We start from the raw sequence: 25337 nt of genomic DNA on the forward strand, positions 1-25337 counted from the left end.
CAGAAATAAACCCACACACTTACGGACACCTGATTTTTGACAAAGATGCCAAAACCATACAATGGAAAAATGATAGCATCTTCAACAAATGGTGCTGGTCCAACTGGATGTCTACATGTAGAAAAATGAAAATAGATCCATACTTATCACCCTGCACAAAACTGAAGTCCAAGTGGATCAAAGACCTCAACATAAAACCAGACACATTAAATCGGCTAGAAAAAAAAGTGGGGAATACCCTAGAACTCATTGGTACAGGAGAAAACTTCCTGAACAGAACACCAACAGCACAGGCTCTAAGAGCAACAATCAATAAATGGGACCTCATGAAATTGAAAAGCTTCTGTAAAGCAAAGGACACCGTCATCAAAACAAAGCGACTGCCTACAGATTGGGAAAGAATCATCACCAACCCTCTATCTGACAGAGGACTCATATCCAATATATATAAAGAACTAAACAAGCTGAAAAGCAACAAACCAAGTAATCCACTTAAAAAATGGGGAACAGAGCTAAAGAGAGAATTCTCTGCAGAGGAATATCGAATGGCAGAGAAGCACTTAAAGAAATGCTCAACCTCATTAGCCATTAGGGAAATGCAAATCAAAACAACCCTGAGATTTCACCTTACACCCATCAGAATGGCCAAGATGAAAATCTCAAGGGACAACACATGCTGGAGAGGTTGTGGAGAAAGGGGAACGCTTCTCCACTGCTGGTGGGAATGTAAACTGGTACAACCACTCTGGAAATCAATCTGGCGCTTTCTCAGACAACTAGGAATAGCGCTTCCTCAAGATCCAGCCATACCACTCCTAGGCATATACCCAAAAGAGGCGCAAGTACACAACAAGGACATTTGTTCAACCATGTTTGTAGCAGCTTTATTTGTAATAGCCAGAAGCTGGAAACAACCCAGATGCCCCTCAACTGAAGAATGGATGCAGAAACTGTGGTACATCTATACAATGGAGTATTACTCAGCAATGAAAAATAAGGAAATCATGAAATTTGCAGGTAAATGGTGGGACCTGGAAAGGATCATCCTGAGTGAGTTGACCCAGAAGCAAAAAGACACTCACGGTATATACTCACTCATATAAACATACAATATAGAATAAACCCACTAAAAGCTGTACATCTAAACAAACTAAGCAAAAGAGAGGACCCTAACTAAAATGTTCAATCCCCATCCTGAAAGGCAAAGAGGATGTACATCAGAAGAAAACGAAAATAGGAAACAACCTCGAAACCCGCTACAGAGGGCCTCTGAAAGCCAGAAGAAAACAGGAAACCACCTTGAAACCTGCCACAGAGGGCCTCTGAAAGCTTCTGCAGTATAGACTGTCAAAGCAGATGCTGAGCCTGCTGGCCAACTGATGGGCAGAGTGAATGGAATTTTATGTAAGAAGTGGGAAATAGTAAGAGCTGGAGGGAACGGGAACTCCACAAGCAGAGCAACAGAACAAGATAATTTGAACACAGGGAACTTCCCAGAGACTCCTACTCCAACCAAGGACTATTTGTGGAGATGACCTGGAACCCCTGCACAGGTGTAGCCCATGGCAGTTCAGTGTCCAAGTGGGTTACATAGTAATGGGAAGAGGGACTGCCTCTGACATAATCTGATTGGCCTGCTCTTTGTTCACTTCCCCCTGGGGTGGAGCAGCCTTACCAGGCCACAGTAGAGGACAATGCAGCCACTTTTGATGAGAACTGATAGACTAAGATCAGAAAGAAGGAGAGGAGGACCTCCCCTATCAGTGGACTTGGGGAGTGGCATGCATGCAGAAAGGGGAGGGAGGGTGGGATTGGCAGGGGAGGAGGGAGGGGCTTATGGGGGGATACAAAATGAATAAAGTGTAATTAATAAAAAAAAAAGAGAAAAAAAAAAAGAAAAAAAAAAAAAAAAAAGAATTGCTCTCTGTTCAGATACTGGAAACTTTCCACTGCCTTCTCTTCTGAGTCTGGATCATATAATATTCATCTGCATTCTTTTTTTTTAATTGCTGTTTTGAAGATTCTCAGTCATCTGTAATAATTCTCCAGCCTCAATACTGAGCTCCTTATGTGACCAAATGGAGCAGGCTCATCACAAGCTATGTTGATTGAAATAACTCATAAACAATTAAATTTGTGTGCATGCTCCTCAGCACCCGAGGATATGTTATCAATGAGGTAATATTATCAATGAATTGCTTCTTTATAACTGAGGAGAAAACATTGGCTTTAAGAAACTTAGTATTTGTCCTGGGTCACCAGATGGTAAATGACAGAGCTAGGCTCAAACATAAGAAGTTAACTACTATTTCCCAGCCATTCAGCAAACTTGACCACGGTGTCAAGGAAATAGTAGCAAACGCCAAGAACTTGGCTGTTTGTATAAGCCCTGGTGAGAAGGACGTCCATGTGGACGACATCCAGGTATTGTCTACTCACATTAGGAAGAACAATTCCACAGCTTCCTTGGTAACCTGGTGTGTGGTTTAATCATTAGCTTAAACTCTTTTATCAGAGTTTTATCAGTGCAGCATTGATTGCTCAATTCTGTGGGAAGGGAAGAGAGATAATTGTCTGGACTACCCACCCTTTGCAAACTTTAGGACAGATGTCAAGTTACTTTCTTTGGCTTTTCCTTTCCCAACTCAACACTAAGAGTTTCTCCCCAGATTTCTACTGTCCATCTCCCACTTAAATACTCTAAGTTGCTTTTTATATTAGTTCATCTGGACCTGGAATCTCCCACCTTTCCATGCCATCATCTCCTCCTACCAAAGCCTCAGGGAAGCATGTGTCTGGGTTTACTCCCTACATCACAGCGCAAACATGTGAGATCCTGATACCAGCTTGGTTGTGGCATTCTCAAACAGACTTGGTTAGTTTTTCAAGGACCTCTACCTGGGTCTCAAAGCAAGTAGCACACTAAGACCCTGTCATCATAGAGAGTCACTGAGATGCTTAGACAGGTCTATATAAAAGCAATCATGGAGGAAAGCCAGAAGAAACATCTACCAGGAGCCAGTCTCCTAAAATGCTTGTGTGTGAGCCTTGGAGAAGCATCTTCTGCCCTGTAGAATATATTTTTCTCATTGCTTCTTGGTTGCCCATTCTTGTTTCCTCAGCAGAAGTGGAGAATTTTGTCGAGGCTAATTGAGTTATTCTTCTTCAAAGATCAACTAAAAACTCTGAAGGTACAGATATTGAGCCTGACAGGCCAATATGTCACCAGTAGAAATGGTTCCCAGAAACTTTAATTTAAATAACCAGCTAGAAACAAACTAGTCTTTGACCTGAAGTACAGGTGCAGTAATCAATCTCCTTATCAGCTGCCCAGTGGACCTCCTTTATCCTTTGGTTATGATTGCCTTAGATAGGAGCTGCCAGTACATAGTTCTTTCCCCTTCTGCAAGGCAGTCCTCAGCAAAAGTATGAGTATGAATGCTAAGTATCCCCTGTTCTCTGAGTTCGGGGACAAGAGATAATCTCGCTGCCACCTCTGTTCAAAATTAGAGATTCAGACAGAGGTTTTGAATCAACAACCTCCAGCCACTTTCAAAGGAAAACCAGCCTTGAGACCAGGGCTTGCTTTATGTCTGGTAAAGAGACACATGACACATGATGACAGATACAGAGTGAGAAATGGACAGAGCGCAAAGGACACCGGAGAAGCCTCAGCTCCACCATAATTCTTTCAATTGTAGCCAAGAACAGGGATATATCGGGAGACGAGATCTCATTTCTCCCTTCTTCTGTGACCTGAACTTGAACCCTTATATTTGGGGCAGTAGTTAAAGATTTTCTTTGTTACCTGAATATCTAAAAGCCAGGAGGTCAGAGAATGAAATAAGAACAAAAACCATGTATAGGGAGAAAAACTTCAAGTCTCTAGTAATTAGGAAATGGCCCACCAGAAGGAATATAAAATGTTACTTGATTTTCTCCTCACCACAAGAACAGTTTCTGGATACTATGATCTCTGGAAATCTAGCATGGAGATCCTGCTTTCTGCTGGCTCACCTTGTATGCAGTTTCTGCAAATTGCTGGGCACTGTTCTTCATGTCTTCTGTCTTCTCCTCCGCTCGGCCTAACCGTTCCCCACGCTCATTCAAGGCCTGGCTTGCCTTCTGTACTGCACTGGTCACACTATCAGCTGCTGAATGGAGGATGCTGTTTCCTGCAAGGAGTGCAAGAGTGTCAAGAGCTAGTTTGGCTAACCCCCAGTGACAGATCCCACACTACGGAAGGGCCAATGGTGGATGGAGCCAGAAGACAAGTTTACATTGCTTTTAGGTAATTCATTCACTTGTAGGAAGAAGACCAACAGGTCTTGCACAGGACCAGGGCAAATCATGCCATCTTCTCTCCACTCCACCATCATCCATTCTGTTTGGGGAGGCTAAGAAACATGGGGCCCACTGGGATTTAAGACTTACTTGCATAGGTCAATGGGAACCCTGAAAAATTCACAAAATTAGGCAAGTTTATTGAGACATATTCAGATCTTACGCACATTCCCATTAATTATATAATTTATTTATTACATTTGTTTATTCTCTGTGTGTTTGTCTGTCTCTCTCTCTCTATTTAGGTCAGAGAATAACTTCTGGTTCTTTCCTTGTACCATGTGAGTCCCAGCAACTGAAATCAGTTAACTTGGTAGCAAGTGCTTTACCTGCTGAGCCACCTCACTGCTTCATTTATTTTTTGAGACAAGTGTTTCCCTCTGCAGTCTAGGCTACGCTGGGCTTCTGTCTTTCTGTCTTTGCCCTTCAAAGTGTTCAGTTTCCAGGCATGAATGCCATGTTCAATGAGGCCCATGTTTTTTGTTTGTTTGTTTGTTTGTTTGTTTGTTTCCCTTCTAGTCTGAGGGACTGAATCCAAGGCCTGGCAAATGCTAGGCAAACCGTATACCATTGGCTGTATCCCCAGCTCTTTGGTTTGTTTTAATCTGAAGTTTAGGTATAATAACCACCAGAAAATTGGAGCCATAGGATTTTCAAGATATAATGTTCTATATCCCTTCCCCTTTATTTTATCTTTCATCTAGCAACTAAGCCACACTCCTATTGCATGGCTAGAGCTATGATTCCCCAATGAGGTTTTATTTATTTATTTAAAATTTTTATTTTTTTTCACAATATATTCATTATATATCTCTATTGAAGCCTCCTCCCTTGACTCCTTCCAGTCCTGCCACCCCCTCTCTTCCCTTCTTCTAGTCCACTGAAAGGGGGAGTTCTCTTCCTTTGCCATCTGCCCATAGCCATCAAGTCTCATCAGGAATGCCTGGATCCTTTTCTTTTGTGGCCTGGTAAAGCTGCATTGCCAGGGGCAAATGATCAAAGAGCAGGCAGACCCTACTCCATTTACCTACATTGAGACTGAGCTGCCAATCAGCTATATCTGTGCAGGGTGTCTAGGTCCTCTCCATGCATGGTCTTTGGTTGGTGCATCAGTCTCTGCAGGAACCCCTGGGCTCAGATATTTTAGCTTTGTTGGTCTCCTTGTGAGGATCCTGTCCTTCTATCCACCCCCTCTTCTTCCATAAGACTCCCTACACTCTGCCCAAAGTTTGGCTGTGAGTCTCAGCATCTGCTTCAATCCCCTGTTGGGTGGAGCCTTTCAGAGGACCCTCCCCAAGGAGGTTTTAAATTCAAAGGGGATGTTATGGCTTCCAACCTCCAACCCGGTACTATGGCTTGGATGGTCAGGCTCCCTTTTGTGAGTTCTGCAATATGAAAAGCAGAGCCACAGTGCTGTATGCAGCTTGCAGATAGGAAACCATCACAGAAACTGACCTCTGAAGAAATTTAGCATTTGCAAATTCAGGAATGACACCAAAGAAAGTAGAAACCAGTCACTCTCAAAAGGTCATGTATCCTTGATATTCTACTGTCTACAGGCAGTATGACTTGGTGAAGAATTTGCAGGCTCATTAGCCACTGAGGACAAGCATGTGGCCAAATAATAACCTCAAGAACTTTATAACTGTAATTTGTTAACATTAAATGGCATTTTATATAAGTTTATGTCTTTGAATAAGTTGATTACATCATTTTACTTTGTACCTACGATGGATACTTCTAGCCACAGATAGCTTTTAATAGAAATATAATTTCTGGGGCTGGAGAGATGGCTCAGAAGTTAAGAACATTGTCTGCTCCTCCAGAGGTCCTGAATTCAGTTTCCAGCATTTATAGGTGGCTCATAGCCATCTATAAATGAGAGCTAGTGCCTCTTCTGGTGTTCAGGCATACATGTAGCTAGAACACTGTATACATAGTAAACAAACAAATCTTTTTAAAAAATGTAATTTCCAGTAGTTTCAGCTACAAGGGCTTCCCATTTTCTCCTTTGTGGAAAAAAAATCTCAGGCAAAGAGTGTCTGATGCAGAGGCAGCACCTAAGAAATCACTTTCCATTTTTCAAGGGCTTAACACACACACACACACACACACACACACACACACACACACACACACACGTGATTAGGGTTCACTAAAGTTACAAGTTGTAGCTATCCCACATAGATATATATGCATATATTCATCTGTATGTATACACACAGTGAGTACAGGGTTGAAAAAACGGCACCACAAGAAAATCTGAGTTCGGACCCGATTGCTTCCTTCACTGTGGGATCTCCTCTCCACTGGGAAACCCAGTCTCTGGTGTTGTGGGGTCCAGAGTTCTGTCTAGGACAGTGTGTAGCACTTGCAGGCGTGTGGCTAAGGGCTGGCAACTGAGCACCTGCTGAAAGCCCTGGGTTCTTTTCGGAGGAGGGGGTACAGGTTGGCTGGGTAACCTGAGGTTGGTCAGACCCAATTGCTTCCTTCACTGTGGGGTTTCCTCTCCACTGGAAAACGCAGTCTCTGGTGTTGTGGGGCCCACAGCTCAGTCTGAGATGATGATCAGAACACGCAGGCGTGTGGCTCTGGACTGGCAACCAAGCGCCTATAGGGAACCTGTGAACTCTTTTTTGGTCCCAGAGATGGGACCAATTACTTCCCACACCATGGGGTTTCCTCTCACCCAGGGAACACAATCGCTGTTGTTTTGGGGCCCATAGTTCGGTCTGTTTGTCACTGTGCAGTCACTGTTGCCCTGCTGATCAGACACTGTGCTCTCCATGCCACCACTTCGGATCCTCCCATGTACCCCATCTTTTAATTGGATCATTTCATTTGATGATATTTAATTTAAGTTTTTTGTATATTTTGGATATAGCTCTCTGTCTGAAGATCTTTTCCCAATCTGTAGGCTGCTGTTTTGTTCTAGTGACAGTCTTTTGACTTACAGAAGCTTTGCAGTTTCATGAGATCCCATTTTTTAAAGATTTATTTATTATTTATACAGTATTCTGTCTGCATGTGTGCCTGCACGTCAGAAGAGGGCCCCAGATCTCATTATAGATGGTTGTGAGCCACCATGTGGTTGCTGGGAATTGAACTCAGGACCATTGGAAGAAGAGCTAGTGCTCTTAACCTCTGAGCTATCCCTCCAACCCGAGAGAGAGATCTCATTTATTAATCTCAGAGCCAGTGCTGTTGGTGTTCTGTTCAGGAAGTTGTCTCCTATGCCAATGAGTTCTAGACTTTTCCTCACTTTGTCTTCTAATAGATTTAGAGTCTGGCTTTATGTCAAGGAATTTGAGTCACTTGGACTTAAGTTTTGTGCAAGGTGATAAGTATGGGTCTATTTGCATTTTTCTACATGTAGACATCCAGTTAGACCAGCATCTTTGTTGAAGATGCCTTCTTTATCTCTGCTGTATGATTTTGGCTTCTTTGTTGAAAATCAAGTACCCCTAAGAATGTGGGTTTATTTCTGGGTCTTCAGTTAGGTTCTGTTGATCAACCTGGCTATCCTGGGTCTTTGATTTTCTTTTTTCTTTTCTTTTTTTCTTTTTCTTTTTTTTTTGTCTTTTATTTTTCAACATGAAGTTAACAGTTGTTTTTCCAGGTATGTAAAGAATTGTGTTGGAATTTTGATGGGAATTGTATAGAATCTATAGATTGCTTTTGGCAGGATGGGCATTTTTACTATGTTAATCCTACTAATCCATGAGCATGGGAGATCTTTCCATCTTCTAAAATTTTCTTCAATTTTTTTCTTCAAAGACTTGAACTTCTTGTCATACAGGTCTTTCAATTGCTTGGTTAGAATTACACCAAGATATTTTACATTATTTGTGGCTATTGTGAAGGGTTATTTTCCTAATTTCTTTCTCAGACCTTTTGTTGCTTGTATAAAGGAGGGCTACTGACTTTTTTGAGTTAACTTTGTATCCAGAAACTTTGTTGAAGGTGTTTATCAGCCTTAAGATTTCTCCGGTAGAATCTTGAGGGGGTCAGTTATGTATAGTATCATATCATCTGAGAATAGTAATACTTTGACTTCTTCCCTTCCAATTTCTTTTCTTTTTTTTTTTTTTAAAATCTTTTATTTATTTTTTATTAATTACACTTTATTCATTTTGTATCCCCCCATAAGCCCCTCCCTCCTCCCCTGCCAATCCCACCCTCCCTCCCCTTTCTGCATGCATGCCACTCCCCAAGTCCACTGATAGGGGAGGTCCTCCTCTCCTTCTTTCTGATCTTAGTCTATCAGTTCTCATCAAAAGTGGCTGCATTGTCCTCTACTGTGGCCTGGTAAGGCTGCTCCCCCCCAGGGGGAAGTGATCAAAGAGCAGGCCAATCAGATTATGTCAGAGGCAGTCCCTCTTCCCATTACTATGTAACCCACTTGGACACTGAACTGCCATGGGCTACACCTGTGCAGGGGTTCCAGGTCATCTCCACAAATAGTCCTTGGTTGGAGTAGGAGTCTCTGGGAAGTTCCCTGTGTTCAAATTATCTTGTTCTGTTGCTCTGCTTGTGGAGTTCCCGTTCCCTCCAGCTCTTACTATTTCCCACTTCTTACATAAAATTCCATTCACTCTGCCCATCAGTTGGCCATCAGGCTCAGCATCTGCTTTGACAGTCTATACTGCAGAAGCTTTCAGAGGCCCTCTGTGGCAGGTTTCAAGGTGGTTTCCTGTTTTCTTCTGGCTTTCAGAGGCCCTCTGTAGCGGGTTCCGAGGTTGTTTCCTATTTTCGTTTTCTTCTGATGTACATCCTCTTTGCCTTTCAGGATGGGGATTGAACATTTTAGTTAGGGTCCTCTCTTTTGCTTAGTTTGTTTAGATGTACAGCTTTTAGTGGGTTTATTCTATATTGTATGTTTATATGAGTGAGTATATACCGTGAGTGTCTTTTTGCTTCTGGGTCAACTCACTCAGGATGATCCTTTCCAGGTCCCACCATTTACCTGCAAATTTCATGATTTCCTTATTTTTCATTGCTGAGTAATACTCCATTGTATAGATGTACCACAGTTTCTGCATCCATTCTTCAGTTGAGGGGCATCTGGGTTGTTTCCAGCTTCTGGCTATTACAAATAAAGCTGCTACAAACATGGTTGAACAAATGTCCTTGTTGTGTACTTGCGCCTCTTTTGGGTATATGCCTAGGAGTGGTATGGCTGGATCTTGAGGAAGCGCTATTCCTAGTTGTCTGAGAAAGCGCCAGATTGATTTCCAGAGTGGTTGTACCAGTTTACATTCCCACCAGCAGTGGAGAAGGGTTCCCCTTTCTCCACAACCTCTCCAGCATGTGTTGTCCCTTGAGATTTTCATCTTGGCCATTCTGATGGGTGTAAGGTGAAATCTCAGGGTTGTTTTGATTTGCATTTCCCTAATGGCTATTGAGGTTGAGCATTTCTTTAAGTGCTTCTCTGCCATTCGATATTCCTCTGCAGAGAATTCTCTCTTTAGCTCTGTTCCCCATTTTTTAAGTGGATTACTTGGTTTGTTGCTTTTCAGCTTGTTTAGTTCTTTATATATATTGGATATGAGTCCTCTGTCAGATAGAGGGTTGGTGATGATTCTTTCCCAATCTGTAGGCAGTCGCTTTGTTTTGATGACGGTGTCCTTTGCTTTACAGAAGCTTTTCAATTTCATGAGGTCCCATTTATTGATTGTTGCTCTTAGAGCCTGTGCTGTTGGTGTTCTGTTCAGGAAGTTTTCTCCTGTACCAATGAGTTCTAGGGTATTCCCCACTTTTTTTTCTAGCCGATTTAATGTGTCTGGTTTTATCCCTTTGATCTCCTTTACTTTCCTTATTGCTCTAGCTAGAACTTCAAGTTATATATTGAAGAGATATGGTGAGAATGGACAGCCTTGTCTTGTCCCTGATTTTAGCAGTAATGTTGTATGTTTCTCTCCATTTAACTTGATGTTGGCTATTGGCTTGCTGTATATTTCCTTTATTGTGTTTAGGTATGTGCTTTTTATCCCTGATCTCTCCAAGACTTTAAACATGAAAGGGTGTTGGATATTGTCAAAGACCTTTTCAGAATATAATGAGATGATCATGTTTTTTCTTTTTTTTTTTTTCTTTTCTTTCAGTTTCTCTACAAGGTGGATTACGTTGACGGATTTTCCTATAGGGAATCATCCCTGCATTCGTGGAATGAAGCTTACTTGATCATGGTAGATGATATGTTTGATGTATCCCTGGATTGGGTTTACATGTATTTTACTGAGTATTTTTGCATCAATGTTCATAAGGGAGATTGGTCAGGAATTCTCTTTTTTGTTGGGTCTTTGTGTGGTTTAGGTATCAAGGTGACTGTGGCTTCATAGAATGAGTTTGGTAATATTCATTTTGGTTTTATTTTGTGGAATAGTTTGAGGAGTATTGGTATTAGTCCTTCTTTGAAAGTCTGGTAGAATTCTGTGCCAAAGTCATCTGTCTCTCGACTCCTTTTGTTTGCAGGGCTTTTGATGACCCCTTCTACTTCCATAGGGGTTATAGTTTTATGTAAATTGTTAACCTAATCTTGATTTAACTTTGATAATGGTATCTATCAAGAAATTCATGCATTTTATTTAGGTTTTCCAACTTTTTGGTGTATAGGTTTTTGAAGTACGATCTAATGATTCTTTGGATTCCCTCAGTGACTGTTGTTGTTATATCACCCCTTTCATTTCTGATTTTATTAATTTGGATATTGTCCCTCTGTCTTTTAGTAAGTTTGACTATGGGTTTGCCTATTTTGACTTATTCAAAAAACAGCTCTTGGTTTTGATGATTCTCTTAGTATCTATGTTATTGATTTCAGCCCTGAGTTTGATTATTTCCTGTCATCGAATTCTCTTGGGTTTGTTTGCTTTCTTTTTCTCTAGAGTTTTTAGGTGAGCTGATTAGTTACTAGTATGAGCTCTCCCACTTTCTTTAGGGAGGCATGTAGCACTATGGACTTTCCTCTTAACACAGTTTTCATTGTGTCCCATAAATTTGCATATGTTGTGCCTTCATTTTCACTGAATTCTAGAAAGTCTAGCATTTCTTTAAGTAGAGAGTTATTCGGTTTTCATGGGTTTGTAGGGATTCTTTTGTTTCTGCTGTTGTTGAAGTCTAGCTTTAATCCACAGTGGTATGATAGGATGCAAGGTGTTATTTCAGTTTTCTTGTACTTGTTGAGGCTTTCTTTGTGTGTGGTCAATTTTGGAGAAGGTTCCATGAGATGCTGAGAAGAAGGTATATTTTTTCCTGTTTGGATGAAATGTTCTGTAGATGTCTTTTAGGTCCAATTGACTCATAACCTCAGTTAGTTTTGTTTTTTCTCTGTTTTCGTTTCCATCTCAAAGATCTGTCCATTGGTGAGAGAGGTGTGTTAACGTGTGGGGTTCAATGTGTGATTTACACTTTAGTAATGTAATGTGAGTGCCTTTGCATTTGGGGCACATATGCTCAGAACTTGGTTGATTTTTCCTTTGAGGAGTATGAACTGCCTTCCCCCACCTCTTTTGATTAATTTTGACTGAAAGTCTATTTCATTAGATATCAGAGTAGCTACTCCAGCTTGTTTCGTATGTCCATTTGCTTGGAAAATCTTTTTCCAGCCCTTTATTCTGAGGTAATGGCCATCATTCTTGCTGAGGTTGTTTTTTTTTTGGTATAGAACAGAATGATGGGACCTATTTATACATCCATTCTGTTAGCCTGTATCTTGTTATTGGGGAATTGAGGCCATAGATGTTAAGAGATACTAATAACCAGTGTTTGTTAATTTCTGCTATTTTTTGTATTGTGGTTGGGAGAGAGAGAGAGAGAGAGAGAGAGTGTGTGTGTGTGTGTGTGTGTGTGTGTATGTATGTGTGTGCTCTTTTTCTTTTGTTTTTGTGGCTCTGGGGTTTTTGTTCCCCCCCTTTTTTTCTGGGTGTAGTTAGCCTCCTTGGTTTGGAATTTTCCTTCTAGTATATTCTATAGGACTGGGTTTGTGGCTCTGTACTGCTTAAACTTGGTTTTCTCACAGAATATCTTGTTTTCTCCATCTACGGTGATTAAAAGTTTTGCTGGGTATAGTAGTCTGAGTTCACATCTGTGCTATCTTAGTATCTACAAAGCATATGTCCAGGCCCTTCTAGCTTTCAAAGACTCTGTTGAGATGTCAGGTATAACTCTGATGGGTTTGCCTTTATATGACTTGGCCTTTTTCCCTTGAAGCTTTTAATATTCTTTCTCTTTTCTGTACATTTATGTTTTGATTATTATGTGACGGGAGGATTTTCTATTGTGGTTCAATCTATCTGGTGTTCTGTAGGCTTCTGGTATGTTTATAGGCATTTCTGTTTTTAGGTTGGGAAAGTTTTCTTCTATGATTTTGTTGAAAATATTTTCTGGGCCTTGGAGCTGGGAGTCTTCTTTTTTTATTCCTATTATTCTTAGGTTTTGTCTTTTCACATTGTCCTGGATTTCTTGGATGAGTTGTGTCAGGAAATTTTTAGAGTTAACATTTATTTGATGTATTGATTTTTCAATTGTAGCTTCTACACATGATATTTTCTCTTCCATCTCTTGTATTCTGTTATTGCTACTTGTGCCTGTAGTTCCTGTTCTCTTTATTAGGTTTTTCCATTTCCAGGATTGCCTCACATTTTGTTTTCTTTATTGTTTCTATTTCCATTTTTAGGTTTTGGATAGTTTTATTCACTTACTTTTTCCCGTTTCATTGTATTTTCTTGTATTTCTTTAAGGGATATATTCAATTCCTTCACCTGTTTAATTGTATTTTCTTACAGTTCTTTGGGTGATTTATTTTCTTCTTTTAAGGCCTCTATCATTTTAATAATTGTTTCTTGTGCTTCTAGAGTGATAGTATCCTCTGGGCTTGCTGGTAGGATAGCTGGGTTTCCGTGGTGTCATATGGTCCTGTTTTTGTTCCTGGTGTTCTTGCGCTGACCTATAACCAATTCGTTGACTCTGTTATTAGTGGGCCTGGTGGTCTCTGATGGTAATAGGTGACTGGGATTATAAGTGGAGTTCATTATCCCAGGTGGTCCGGTTTTCCTGCTGCTCCCTGATCTGCTTGGGTCTATGAGCCACAGATCTGGGTGGGTCCTGGGAAAATGGTGTAGGTCTGGGAACTGCTACTCATGTTGGTCTCAGAGGCTGCAGTGCCATGATTTTCTTAAAAAAAATTGTACACAATGCTAGGTAATGTCATATCTACTTTCTTATAGTTGTTAGGGAAAGAGAAACAAACAGCATAGCCAACATGGAATCACATATTGTACTCACTGCTTAAAGGTGGCATTCATGACCACTGACAATAGGAAATCCATCATAAGTTATTTTCAGGCATAAGAATGAATCCTTTTTTTCTTTAAATTTTTTATTAATTAAACTTTATTCATTTTGTATGCCCCCATAAGCCCCTTCCTCCTCCCCTCCCTATCCCACCATCCCCTTTCTGCATGCATGCCACTCCCCAAGTCCACTGATAGAGGAGGTTCTCCTCTCCTTTCTGATCTTAGTCTATCAGTTCTCATCAAAAGTGGCTGCATTGTCCTCTACTGTGGCCTGGTAAGGCTGCTCCCCCTTCAGGGGGAGGTAATCAAAGAGCAGGCCAATCAGATTATGTCAGAGGCAGTCCCTCTTCCAATTACTATGTAACCCACTTGGACACTGAACTGCCATGGGCTACATCTGTGCAGGGGTTCTAGGTTATCTCCACCATTAGTCCTTGGTTGGAGTATGATTTTCTGGGAAGTTCCCTGTGTTCAAATTATCTTGTTCCGTTGCTCTTCTTGTGGAGTTCCCATCCCCTCCAGCTCTTACTATTTCCTACTTCTTACATAAAATTCCATTCACTCTGCCCATCAGTTGGCCATCAGGCTCAGCATCTGCTTTGACAGTCTATACTGCAGAGGCTTTCAGAGGCCCTCTGTGGCAGGATCCAAGGTTGTTTCCTGTTTTCTTCTGGCTTTCAGAGGCCCTCTGTAGCAGGTTCCGAGGTTGTTTCCTATTTTCTTTTTCTTCTGATGTCCATCCTCTTTGCCTTTCAGGATGGGGATTGAACATTTTAGTTAGGGTCCTCTCTTTTGCTTAGTTTGTTTAGATGTACCGATTTTAGTGGGTATATTCTATGTTGTATGTTTATATGAGTGAGTATATACCATGCGTGTCTTTTTGCTTCTGGGACAACTCACTCAGGATGATCCTTTCCAGGTCCCACCATTTACCTGCAAATTTCATGATTTCCTTATTTTTCATTGCTGAGTAATACTCTATTGTATAGATGTACCACAGTTTCTGCAATCATTCTTCAGTTGAGGGGCATCTGGGCTGTTTCCAGCTTCTGGCTATTACAAATAAAGCTGCTACAAACATGGTTGAGCAAATGTCCTTTTTGTGTACTTGAGCCTCTTTTGGGTATATGCCTAGGAGTGGTATGGCTGGATCTTGAGGAAGCACTATTCCTAGTTGTCTGAGAAAACGCCAGATTGATTTCCAGAGTGATTGTACAAGTTTACATTCCCACGAGCAGTGGAGAAGGGTTCCCCTTTCTCCACAACCTCTCCAGCATGTGCTGTCCCTTGAGTTTTTCATCTTGGCCATTCTGATGGGTGTAAGGTGAAATCTCAGGGTCATTTTGATTTACATTTCCCAAATGGCTAATGAGGTTGAGCATTTTTTAAAGTGCTTCTCTGCCATTCGATATTCCTCTATTGAGAATTCTCTCTTTAGCTCTGTTCCCCATTTTTTAAGTGGATTACTTGGTTTGCTGCTTTTCAGCTTCTTTAGTTCTTTATATATACTGGATATGAGTCCTCTGTCAGGGTTGGTGAAGATTCTTTCCCAATCTGTAGGCAATCACTTTGTTTTGATGACGGTGTCCTTTGCTTTACAGAAGCTTTTCAATTTCATGAGGTCCCATTTATTGATTGTTGCTCTTAGATCCTGTGCTGTTGGCGTTCTATTCAGGAAGTTTTTTCCTATACGAATGAGTTCTAGGGTATTCCCCACTTTTTTTCTAGCCGATTTAATGTGTCTGGTTTTATGTTGAGGTCTTTGATCAACTTGGACTTCAGTTTTGTGCAGGTGATAAGTATGGATCTATTTTCATTTTTCTACATGTAGACATCCAGTTGGACCAGCACCATTTGTTGAAGATGATATCTTTTTTCATTGTATGGTTTTGGTATCTTTGTCAAAAATCAGGTGTCCGTAAGTGTGTGGGTTTATTTCTGGGTCTTCTGTTCGATTCCATTGATCCACCATTCTGTTTCTATGCCAGTACCATGCAGTTTTTATAACTGTTGCTCTATAGTACAGCTTGAGATCAGGGATGGAGATACCTCCAGAAGATCTTTTATTGTAGAGGATTGTTTTAGCAATTCTCGATTTCTTGTTATTCCATATGAAGTTGAGAATTTTTCTTTCCAGGTCTGTAAAGAATTGTGTTGGCAATTTGATGGGAATTGCATTAAATCTGTAGATTGCTTTTGGTAAGATGGCCATTTTTACTATGTTAATCCTGCCAAGCCATGAGCATGGGAGATCTTTCCATCTTCTCATATCTTCCTCTAATTCTTTCTTCAGAGACTTGAAATTTTTTTCATACAAGTCTTTGACTTGCTTGGTTAGGGTTACACCAAGGTACTTTATGTCATTTGTGGCTATTGTGAATGGTGTTTTTTCTCTAATTTCTTTCTCAGCCCTTTTGTCTTTTTTATACACGAGGGCTACTGATTTTTTTGAGTTAACTTTGTATTCAGCCACTTTGCTGAAGATGTTTATCAGCTGTAGAAGTTCCCTGGTAGAGTTATGGGGTCACTCATGTATACTATCATATCATCTGCAAATAGTGATAATTTGACTTCTTCCTTTCCCATCTGGTATCCCCTTGATCTCCTTCAACTGTCTTATTGCTCTAGCAAGGACTTCCAGCACTATGTTGAAGAGATATGGAAAGAGTGGGCAGCCTTGTCTTGTCCCTGATTTCAGTGGGATTGCTTTAATTTTCTCTCCATTCAGTTTGATGTTGGCTATAGTCTTGCTGTATATCGCCTTTACTATGTTTAGATATGTACCTTGTTTCCCTGATCTCTCCAGTACTTTAAACATGAATGGATGTTGGATTTTGTCAAATGCTTTTTCAGCATCTAGGGAGATTATCATGTTTTTTTTTTCTTTCAGTTTGTTAATATGGTGGATCACATTGATGGATTTCCGTATATTGAACCACCCCTGCATGCCTGCAATGAAGCCTACTTGGTCATTGTGGATAATATCTTTGATGTGTTCTTGTATTCGGTTTGAAAGTATTTTGTTAAGTACTTTTGCATCAATGTTCATAATGGAGAGTGGCCTGAAATTCTCTTTCTTTGTTGAGTCTTTGTGAGATTTAGGTACCAAGGTGACTGTGGCTTCCTAGAATGAGTTTGGTAATATTCCTTTTGTTTCTATTTTGTAGAATAGCTTGAAGAGAATTGGAGTTAGCTCTTCTTTGAAGGTCTGGTAGAATTCTGCGCTGAAGCCATCTGGTCCTGGGCTTTTTTTGGATGGGAGACTTTTGATGACTGCTTCTATTTCTTTGGGGGATATAGGACTATTTAATTGATTTACCTGGTTCCGATTCAGCTTTGGTAAGTCAAATCGATCAAGAAAATTGTCCATTTCATTTAGATTTTCAAATTTTGTTGAGTATAGACTTTTGAAGTAAGTCCTAATGATTGTTTGGATTTCCTCAGTGTCTGTACTTATGTCCACCTTTTCATTTCTGATTTTGTTGATTTGGGTGGTGTCTCTCTGCCTTTTAGTTAGCTTGGCTAAGGGTTTGTCGATCTTGTTGATTTTCTCAAAGAACCAGCTCTTGGTTTCATTGATTCTTTGAATTGTTTTATTTGTTTCTAATTGAATCATTTCAGCCCTGAGTTTGATTATTTCCAGCCGTCTACTCCTTTTTGGTGTGTCTGCTTCTTTTTCTACGGTTTTTAAGTGGGCCATTAAGTTGCTTGAATGAACTGTGTCGAATTTCTTCTTGAAGGCACTTAGTTCTATGAACTTTCCTCTTAGCACTGCCTTCATTGTGTCCCACAAGTTTGGGTATGTTGTGTCTTCATTTTCATCGAGTTAAGAATGAATCTTAAGGGATGAGAAGATGGCGGCTCCAGCAGAATACTGCGTCTGAAAAGCAGGACAACATTTCCCGTACAGTGACCAAGAGGCTGAACTCTGGGTCCTAAAACAACAGTGATTGTGTTTCCCAGGTGAGAGGAAACCCCCACAGTGCGGGAATCAGTCAGGTCTACTCTCAGGTCCCTCAGCCAGAACCTGGAAGAGATCCTGGGTCGCGCAGGCACTAGGTCCCCAGACCAGAGCCACATGCCTGTGTGTCCTGATCACCTTTCCCAGGCTGATTGGTGGGCACAAAAACCACCAGAGACTGGGAGTCCCTGTCGTGAGAGAATTCCACAGGGAAGGAAGGAAAAGGTACTGACTTGGGTCACCCATTCTTTCCCTGGAAAAAGTCTCACAGACTGGTGGGTACGAGCCGCCATCACTGAACTGGACTCCAGGCATAGGCACAGACAGCTGTTGTGCACCAGCTCTCCAGCTGTGTGCCCCAGGGCAACAGAGACTGGGAGTCAGTGTGGGGAGAAATCCTCACAGGGAATGAAGCGAAGGGGACAGACTTAGGCCACCCAGTATATCCTGGAATAGGTCCCACAGACTGGCCCAAACCAGGGACCTACTGTGCACCAGATAGCCTGCTGTTACCAGGAGCAGTACCCACCCACCACAGATTACCGCTTGGGTACTGGTACATAGAGCCCCAACCTCAGACCTACAAAAGCCCGGAATCCCTGATATCAACCCCCAGATACAGCTCCAAAGGGCAATCTCTAACAAAACTGACCAAACCAGGAGACACACAGGTTACAGCAGCTGATCACTACATCTACAGCAAGAAACCCAGAAGCAGGGCAGCTGTCTTCAGGACTTCCCCGGGCGAGAGGAGAACCCTCTCGACTAACAAGGACCATAGTTACCGCTCAGGTCTCTATGCCTGAGGTGAGCAGTCGCAACTCCTGAAAAACACCAGCCATCCAGTGACTATACCCCAAAAGCTGAAAAGGATTCCTTCAGGAAAAAACATCTTCCTGACAAGGGAATTCTCTCCACCACAAGATACCCAGGAACCACCAGAAACAAACCTCAAACACCTAAGATAGCACAATGGATAGAGGCCAGCATAAAAGCTCAACCAACAAAAGACAGAGCAATATGGCATCTCCAGAACCCAGTTATCCAGGGGCATGTAGCCCTGGATACCCAGCATAACTGAAATCCAAGAAGATGACCTAATAACTATGCTTATGAAGAGGATAACAGAGGAAACAAATAAAATAAATAAAGACCTAGAGGAAGATGAATTCAAACAGATTATGGCCATCCATAAAGAAATAGAGGAAGTTGTAGCCAAACAGTTTGTGGCCTTTAGAGAAGAAATGCTTAAATCACTGAATGGAATAAAAGGAACAGAGGTTTGTTCAAGCAAACAGCTGAAAGAATTGATGGAAAAACAGGAAAATACAGTCAGACAGGTGAAAGAAATCAACAAAACGGCTCAAGATCTGAAGATAGAATTGGAAAAATTAAAGAAAACAGAAATGGAGGAAATTGTGGAGAGAAAGAACTTAGGGAAGGAAACAGGAACTACAGAGGTTAGCATAACTAATAGACTACAAGAGATGGAAGAAAGAATCTTAGGTATAGAAGATACAATGCAAGAAATTGATGTATCTGTCAAACAAAATGTTAAATCCAAAAAATTCCTGACACAGACCATCCAAGAAATTCAAGACAACATGAAAAGACAAAACCTAAGAATAATAGGAATAGAGGAAAAAGACGATTCCCTGCTCTAAGGACCAGAAAATATTTTCAACAAAATCATTGAAGAAAATTTCTCTAACTTAAAGGAGAGGCAATAAGAATACACGAGACCTACAGAACACGCAATAAATTAGACCAGAAAAGAAAATCCTCCCGCCACATAATAATCAAAACAGTAAGTATACAGAAAAAAGAAAAAATACTAAAAGCTGCAAGAGAAAAAGGCCAAGTAACATATAATGGCAAACCCATTAGAATTACACCTGACTTTTCAACAAAGACTATGAAAGCCAGAAAGGCCTGGACGGATATCATGCAGACCCTAAGAGAACACAGATGTCAGCCCAGACAAAACTCTCAGTCCTCATACATGGAGAAAACAAGATATTCAATGACAAAAACAAATTTCAACAACACCTACACACAAATCCAGCGGTACAGAACACACTGAAAGGGAAAATACAACCCAAGAAAACTAGCTACTTTCAAGAAAACACAGGAAATAATTAACCTCACTACAGTAAAACAAAAAGTAACCAAGCACACAACCTTATGACTGCAGCCAATATTAAAATCAAAGGATCTAACAGCCACTGGTCATAAAGCTCTCTAAACGTCAATGGACTCAACTCTCCAATAAAAAACATACAGACTAACAGAATGGATGCGTAAACAAAACCCAGCTATCTGTTGCATACAAGAAACACACCTAAGTCACAAAGATAGACATTACCCGAGGGTAAAGGGTTGGAAGATGGCTTTCCAAGCAAATAGACCCAAGAAGCAAGCAGGAGTAGCTATTCTAATATCTGATAAAATAGACTTTTAACCAAAATTAATAAAAAGAGATGGGAAAGGACACTTGATACTCATCAAGGTAAATTTCCACCAGGAATTTTCAGAAACAATACTGAACATCTATGCCGCAAATACAAGGGCACCCACATTTGTAAAAGAAACATTGATAAAACTTAAACCACATATAGATCTCCACACATTAATTGTGGGAGACATCAAAACCCCACACTCAACAAAGGACAGGTCAACAAAACAGAAATTAAACAAAGAAACAATATCTCTAACAGAGGTCATGAATCAAATGGACCTAACAGACATTTACAGAACCTTACACCAAAACATAAAAGAATTTACCTTCTTCTCAGCACCTCATGGAATCTTCTCCAAAATAGAGCACATAGTTGGTCACAAAGCAGATATCAACAGATATCAACAGATACAAGAAGATTGAAATAATCCCCTGTATCCTGTCTGATCACCATGGAATAAAGCTGGACCTCAACAACAACAGAAATAGCAAAAAACCAACACACACCTGGAAACTGAACAATTTGCTACTCAATGACAGCTTCGTCAGAAAGGAAATAAAGAAATTAAGGTCTTCCTAGAACTCAATGAAAATGAAGACACAACATACCCAAACTTGTGGGACACAATGGAGGCAGTGCTAAGAGGAAAGTTCATAGCACTAAGTGCCTTCAAGAAGAAATTCGAGACAGCTCATTCAAACAACATAATGGTCCACTTAAAAACCGTAGAAAAAGAAGAAGCAGACACACCAAAAAGGAGTAGACGGCTGGTCTAACTGGATGTCTACATGTAGAAAAATGCAAATAGATCCATATTTATCACCCTGACAAAACTGAAGTCCAAGTGGATCAAAGACCTCAACATAAAACCAGACATATTAAATCGGCTAGAAAAAAAAGTGAGGAATACCCTTGAACTGATTGGCAAAGGAGACAACTTCCTGAACAGAACACCAACAGCACAGGCTCTAAGAGCAACAATCAATAAATGGGACCTCATGAAACTGAAAACTTCTATAAAGCAAAGGACACCATCATCAAAACAAGATGACTGCCTACAGATTGGGAAAGAATCTTCACCAACCCTTTATCTGACAGAGGACTAATATCCATTATATATAAAGAACTAAAGAAGCTGAAAAGCAGCAAACCAAGTAATCCACTTAAAAAATGGGGAACAGAGCTAAACAGAGAATTCTCAACAGAGGAATATCAAATGGCAGAGAAGCACTTAAAGAAATGCTCAACCTCATTAGCCATTTGGGAAATGTAAATAAAAATGACCCTGAGATTTCACCTTATACCCATCAAAATGGCCAAGATGAAAAACTCAAGGGACAACACATGCTGGAGAGGTTGTGGAGAAAGGGAAACCCTCCTCCACTGCTGGTGAGAATGCAAACTTCTACAACCTCTCTGAAAATCAATCTGGTGCTTTCTCAGACAACTAAGAATAGCGTTACCTCAAGATCCAGCCATACCACTCATAGGCATATATCCAAAGTTTGCTCAAGTATACAATAAGGACATTTGTTCAACCATATTTGTAACAGCTTTATTTGTAATAGCCAGAAGCTGGAAACAGCCCAGATGCCCCTCAACTGAAGAATGGATAAAAAAATTGTGGTACATTTACACAATGGAGTATTACTCTGCAATGAAAACTAAGGAAATCATGAAATTTGCAGGTAAATGGTGGGACCTGGAAAGGATCATCCTGAGTGAGCTGTCCAAGAAGCAAAAAGACACACACGGTATATACTCACTCATATAGGACAAAGCTACTAAAACCTGTACATCTAAAGAAACTAATCAAGAGAGAGGACCCTGACTAAAATGCTCAATCCCCATCCTGAAAGGCAAAGAGGATGGATATCAGAAGAAGAAGAAAACAGGAAACAACCTAGGAACTTGCCACAGAGGGCCTTTGAAAGGCTCTGCCCTGCAGACTATCAAAGCAAACTTATGGCCAACTGTTGGGCAGGGTGCATAGAATCTTATGTAAGAAGTGGGAAATAGTAAGATCTGGAGAGGACAGGAATCCCACAAGGAGAGCAACAGAACCACAAAATTTGAACATAGGGGTCTTCCCAGAGACTCATATTCCAAACAAGTACCAGGTATGGAGATAACCTAGAACCCCTGCACAGATGTAGTCCATGGCAGCTTAGTGTCCAAGTGGGTTACATAGTAATGGGAAGAGGGACTGCCTTTGACATAATCTGATTGGCCTGCTCTTTGATCACCTCCCCCTGAGGGGGGAGCAGCCTTACCAGGCCACAGAAGATGACAATGTAGCCATTCCTGATTTGATCTGATGGACCAAGATCAGAAGGAAGGAGAGGAGGACCTCCCCTATCGGTGGACTTGGGGAGGGGCACGCTTGAAGAAGGGGGAGGGAGGATGGAACCGGAAGGGAAGGAGGGAGGGCCTTATGGGGGGATACAAAGTGAATAAACTGTAATTAATAAAAATAAATAAAATAAAAAAATTACCTCTTCCTGAGGGGGAAGCAGCATTACCAGGCCACAGAAGAAGACAATGTAGCCACTCCTGATGAGACCTAATTGACTAGGATCAGAAGGAAGGAAAAGAAGACCTCCTCTATCAGTCAACTTGGGGAGGGGCATGCATGCAGAGGGTGGAGGAAGGGAGGGATTGGGATGGGAGGAGGGAGGGAACCAAAGGGGGGATACAAAGTGAATAAAGTGGAATTAATAAATAATTAAAATATATATATATATAAAGTAATAAAAAAAAACTTTGAAACACAGCCATTACTGAAAAAAAAGAAGAATGAAAGAAAATAGTAAGCCTAAGAAAAAAAAAAGATTTCCTTTTGCTTTGACTCGTCTTTCTTTCAAAAAATAAAATTCAGAATGACACACCTGTCAGCTCTGATCTAAGGTCTTATAATGTGTCCTTAACTGACACAAAAACTGACAAAGGAAGAAGGAAATCAAACAATCTCATAGACATCTATATTTGTGTATAAGAATCCCAATTATAGAAATACTGCCTTAAAAATATTAGCGATATGGGGCTTAAGATATATGGGAAATAATCAACTGATAAGAAAAGGAAATCTATGTGCAATAACATTTGTCCCGAAGCTAATTATAATAGTAAGAATTTGAAGCCAATTTAAATGTCGAACACAGCAATAGATACTGTTTTTGAGGCTCTAATTTATGCAAAACATGGTAATAAGTGTTTTATATAAACTGTCTCATTGTGGTGGTTTGAATGAGAATATCCCCCAATGAGCTCCTATGTTTGAATGCTTGGTCTCCAGTTAGTGAAACTGTTTGGAGAAGACTAGAAAGCATGGCCCTATTCAAGGAGGTGAGCCCAGATCTATCTGACTTTTTCTCCTTCCCTCTTCCTCCCCTGCCCTTCCCCCTTTCCCTCTCCATCTCTTTTCTTTCTCTCCTCTCTACCTGCAACTTTCAGGTCAGATGTGAGCTCTCAACTACTACTCAGACACCTGTATCTGGCTGCCTGCCACCATCCTTCCTACCATGCCTCTCTGAACTGTAAGTGAGTCCTCAGTCAACTGCCTTCCTTATAAACTGCCTTGATCATGGTATCCTTTCACAGCAACAGAACAGTAACTAAGACACTCATTAAGATTCGAGAGTGAAACATGGCTGTTATCCAGTTTTACTGGGAAGAACACAAGTCACAGAGAGGATTAATAATTTATTTGGGATTATGTAATTCCAAAGTGGTGGAGCTAGGACCTGGACTATTTTACGTGAGTCAGCAGCTTCTCAATAGTAATGTGATTGAATGGATATTGTATTGTATAAACATGGTGATTATTAAGTAATCTTTTGAGTAATTGTTAATGAAGAAGTGCTCATTATATAATGCTGAATGTAAAAGACACACAGTGGCATTGTTAAAGCATGTGGTCTCCAATAGGGTATTGATGTCGAAATAGTACCTACCAAATAAATACTTAGAATGATTGTCTCTAAAAAAGAAAAAATTAATCTTAAGAAAACCTTATTCTTTCAGTTGAAATAACCGCTCCCCAAGTGAATTCTACCCGTAGTTTAAGACTAGGGGAACTCCTTTCACCTTTATGAGGCTCTGGCTCAATTCTGTGCCTTCACACAATTGTAAGCACTATTGATGGCCTTCTCAGGAGCTTAACCAAGTAAATATAGTACTTAAACCAAGTACACATCTTCTCTTCACTTTTCAGCATCAGATGCCACAACTTTAAGCTGAATCACATGCTTCCTGAGTATCCTCATTCACTCTGCTGACCATTCCCAAAAAGTATAATCATTTTCTCTTTTGACTTAGATCTGTTCACTTTCTTCTCTCTGGAACCCTTACTTATAATTCTATGGTTCTGGCTTCTCTCTGTGGCAATATTACCCAGCACCTAGTTTCAGAGGCCTAAATCTTCACATTTTATAAGGCAGTTCTCTGAGCTTAGACCCATGTTCTTTCTTACTGGAGTCCAACTGATTGCTCCAAGGCTACCTCAAATTCAGCTATGCCAAAATCTGACCCTTCAAATGACCCCAATATCTGCCCATTTGACTCCAGACAGAAATCCAGGAGTTGAGTCTGGGCTCTTCTATTATTTTTAACTGTAACACAAGTAAAGAGTATATTCTCTACAGCTTGCTACACTGTTGTGTTTATCACCTTTGGGTTTCTCACACAGAGGGGCAAACCATTACTCACATTTCTTTTTTTTTTAAATTATTACTCACATTTCTTATAATTATTAAAAAGGAAGTTGCTAGTTAAAATGTCATAAACTACCTGAGCCTTTTTTTTTTTTTTTCCAGAGCTGAGGGCCGAACCTAGGGCCATGCACTTGCTAGGCAAGCGCTCTACCACTGAGCTAAATCCCCAACCCTACCTGAGGCTTTTTATGTATGCTGAAACTTTTATTAAGCACTCAGAACTACTTACAGTTTTCATAGCATTTGCCAGATACTGTTGTTGTGACACAGCTGGTAGTTACTCTGTTACTTATCTGGTGTTTCTTTTCATATAAATGTGGGTGGGCCCTGCCATCCAACTCAGATGTCTACTACAGATGACATTAAGATGAAAAAAGTAACTGTAGTTCTTGGTGAAGGTATGTCATTCTACTTCCTCTCTAAGGAAGGCCACATAACGCCTTCTAGAGAAGTTTTGGGAAAGGTTACAATCAATCACACTTATCCATCTTTTTCCTCTGAACCTGAGATAAATGTTTTATAACTAATGGAAGATACTTCTTAGGTAACTATGTGTAGCTCAGTGTCT

At 40.6% G+C, this 25337-nt stretch overlaps 1 protein-coding gene across 2 annotated transcripts in view; it reads right to left on the reverse strand.

Annotated features, from left to right (window-relative positions):
- Stxbp6 (syntaxin binding protein 6) overlaps nt 1-25337 on the reverse strand; it is a 275222-nt gene that overhangs the window by 15861 nt on the left and 234024 nt on the right. For both annotated transcript variants that reach the window (XM_055616919.1, XM_055616918.1), the window contains exon 5: nt 4018-4175. In XM_055616919.1, the coding sequence (XP_055472894.1) occupies nt 4018-4175 (158 nt within the window). The remainder of the gene's footprint in view (nt 1-4017; nt 4176-25337) is intronic.

Source organism: Psammomys obesus, unplaced genomic scaffold, assembly GCF_907164565.1.
Source record: "Psammomys obesus unplaced genomic scaffold, mPsaObe1.curated_primary_1811, whole genome shotgun sequence".
Taxonomy (NCBI): Eukaryota; Metazoa; Chordata; class Mammalia; order Rodentia; family Muridae; genus Psammomys; species Psammomys obesus.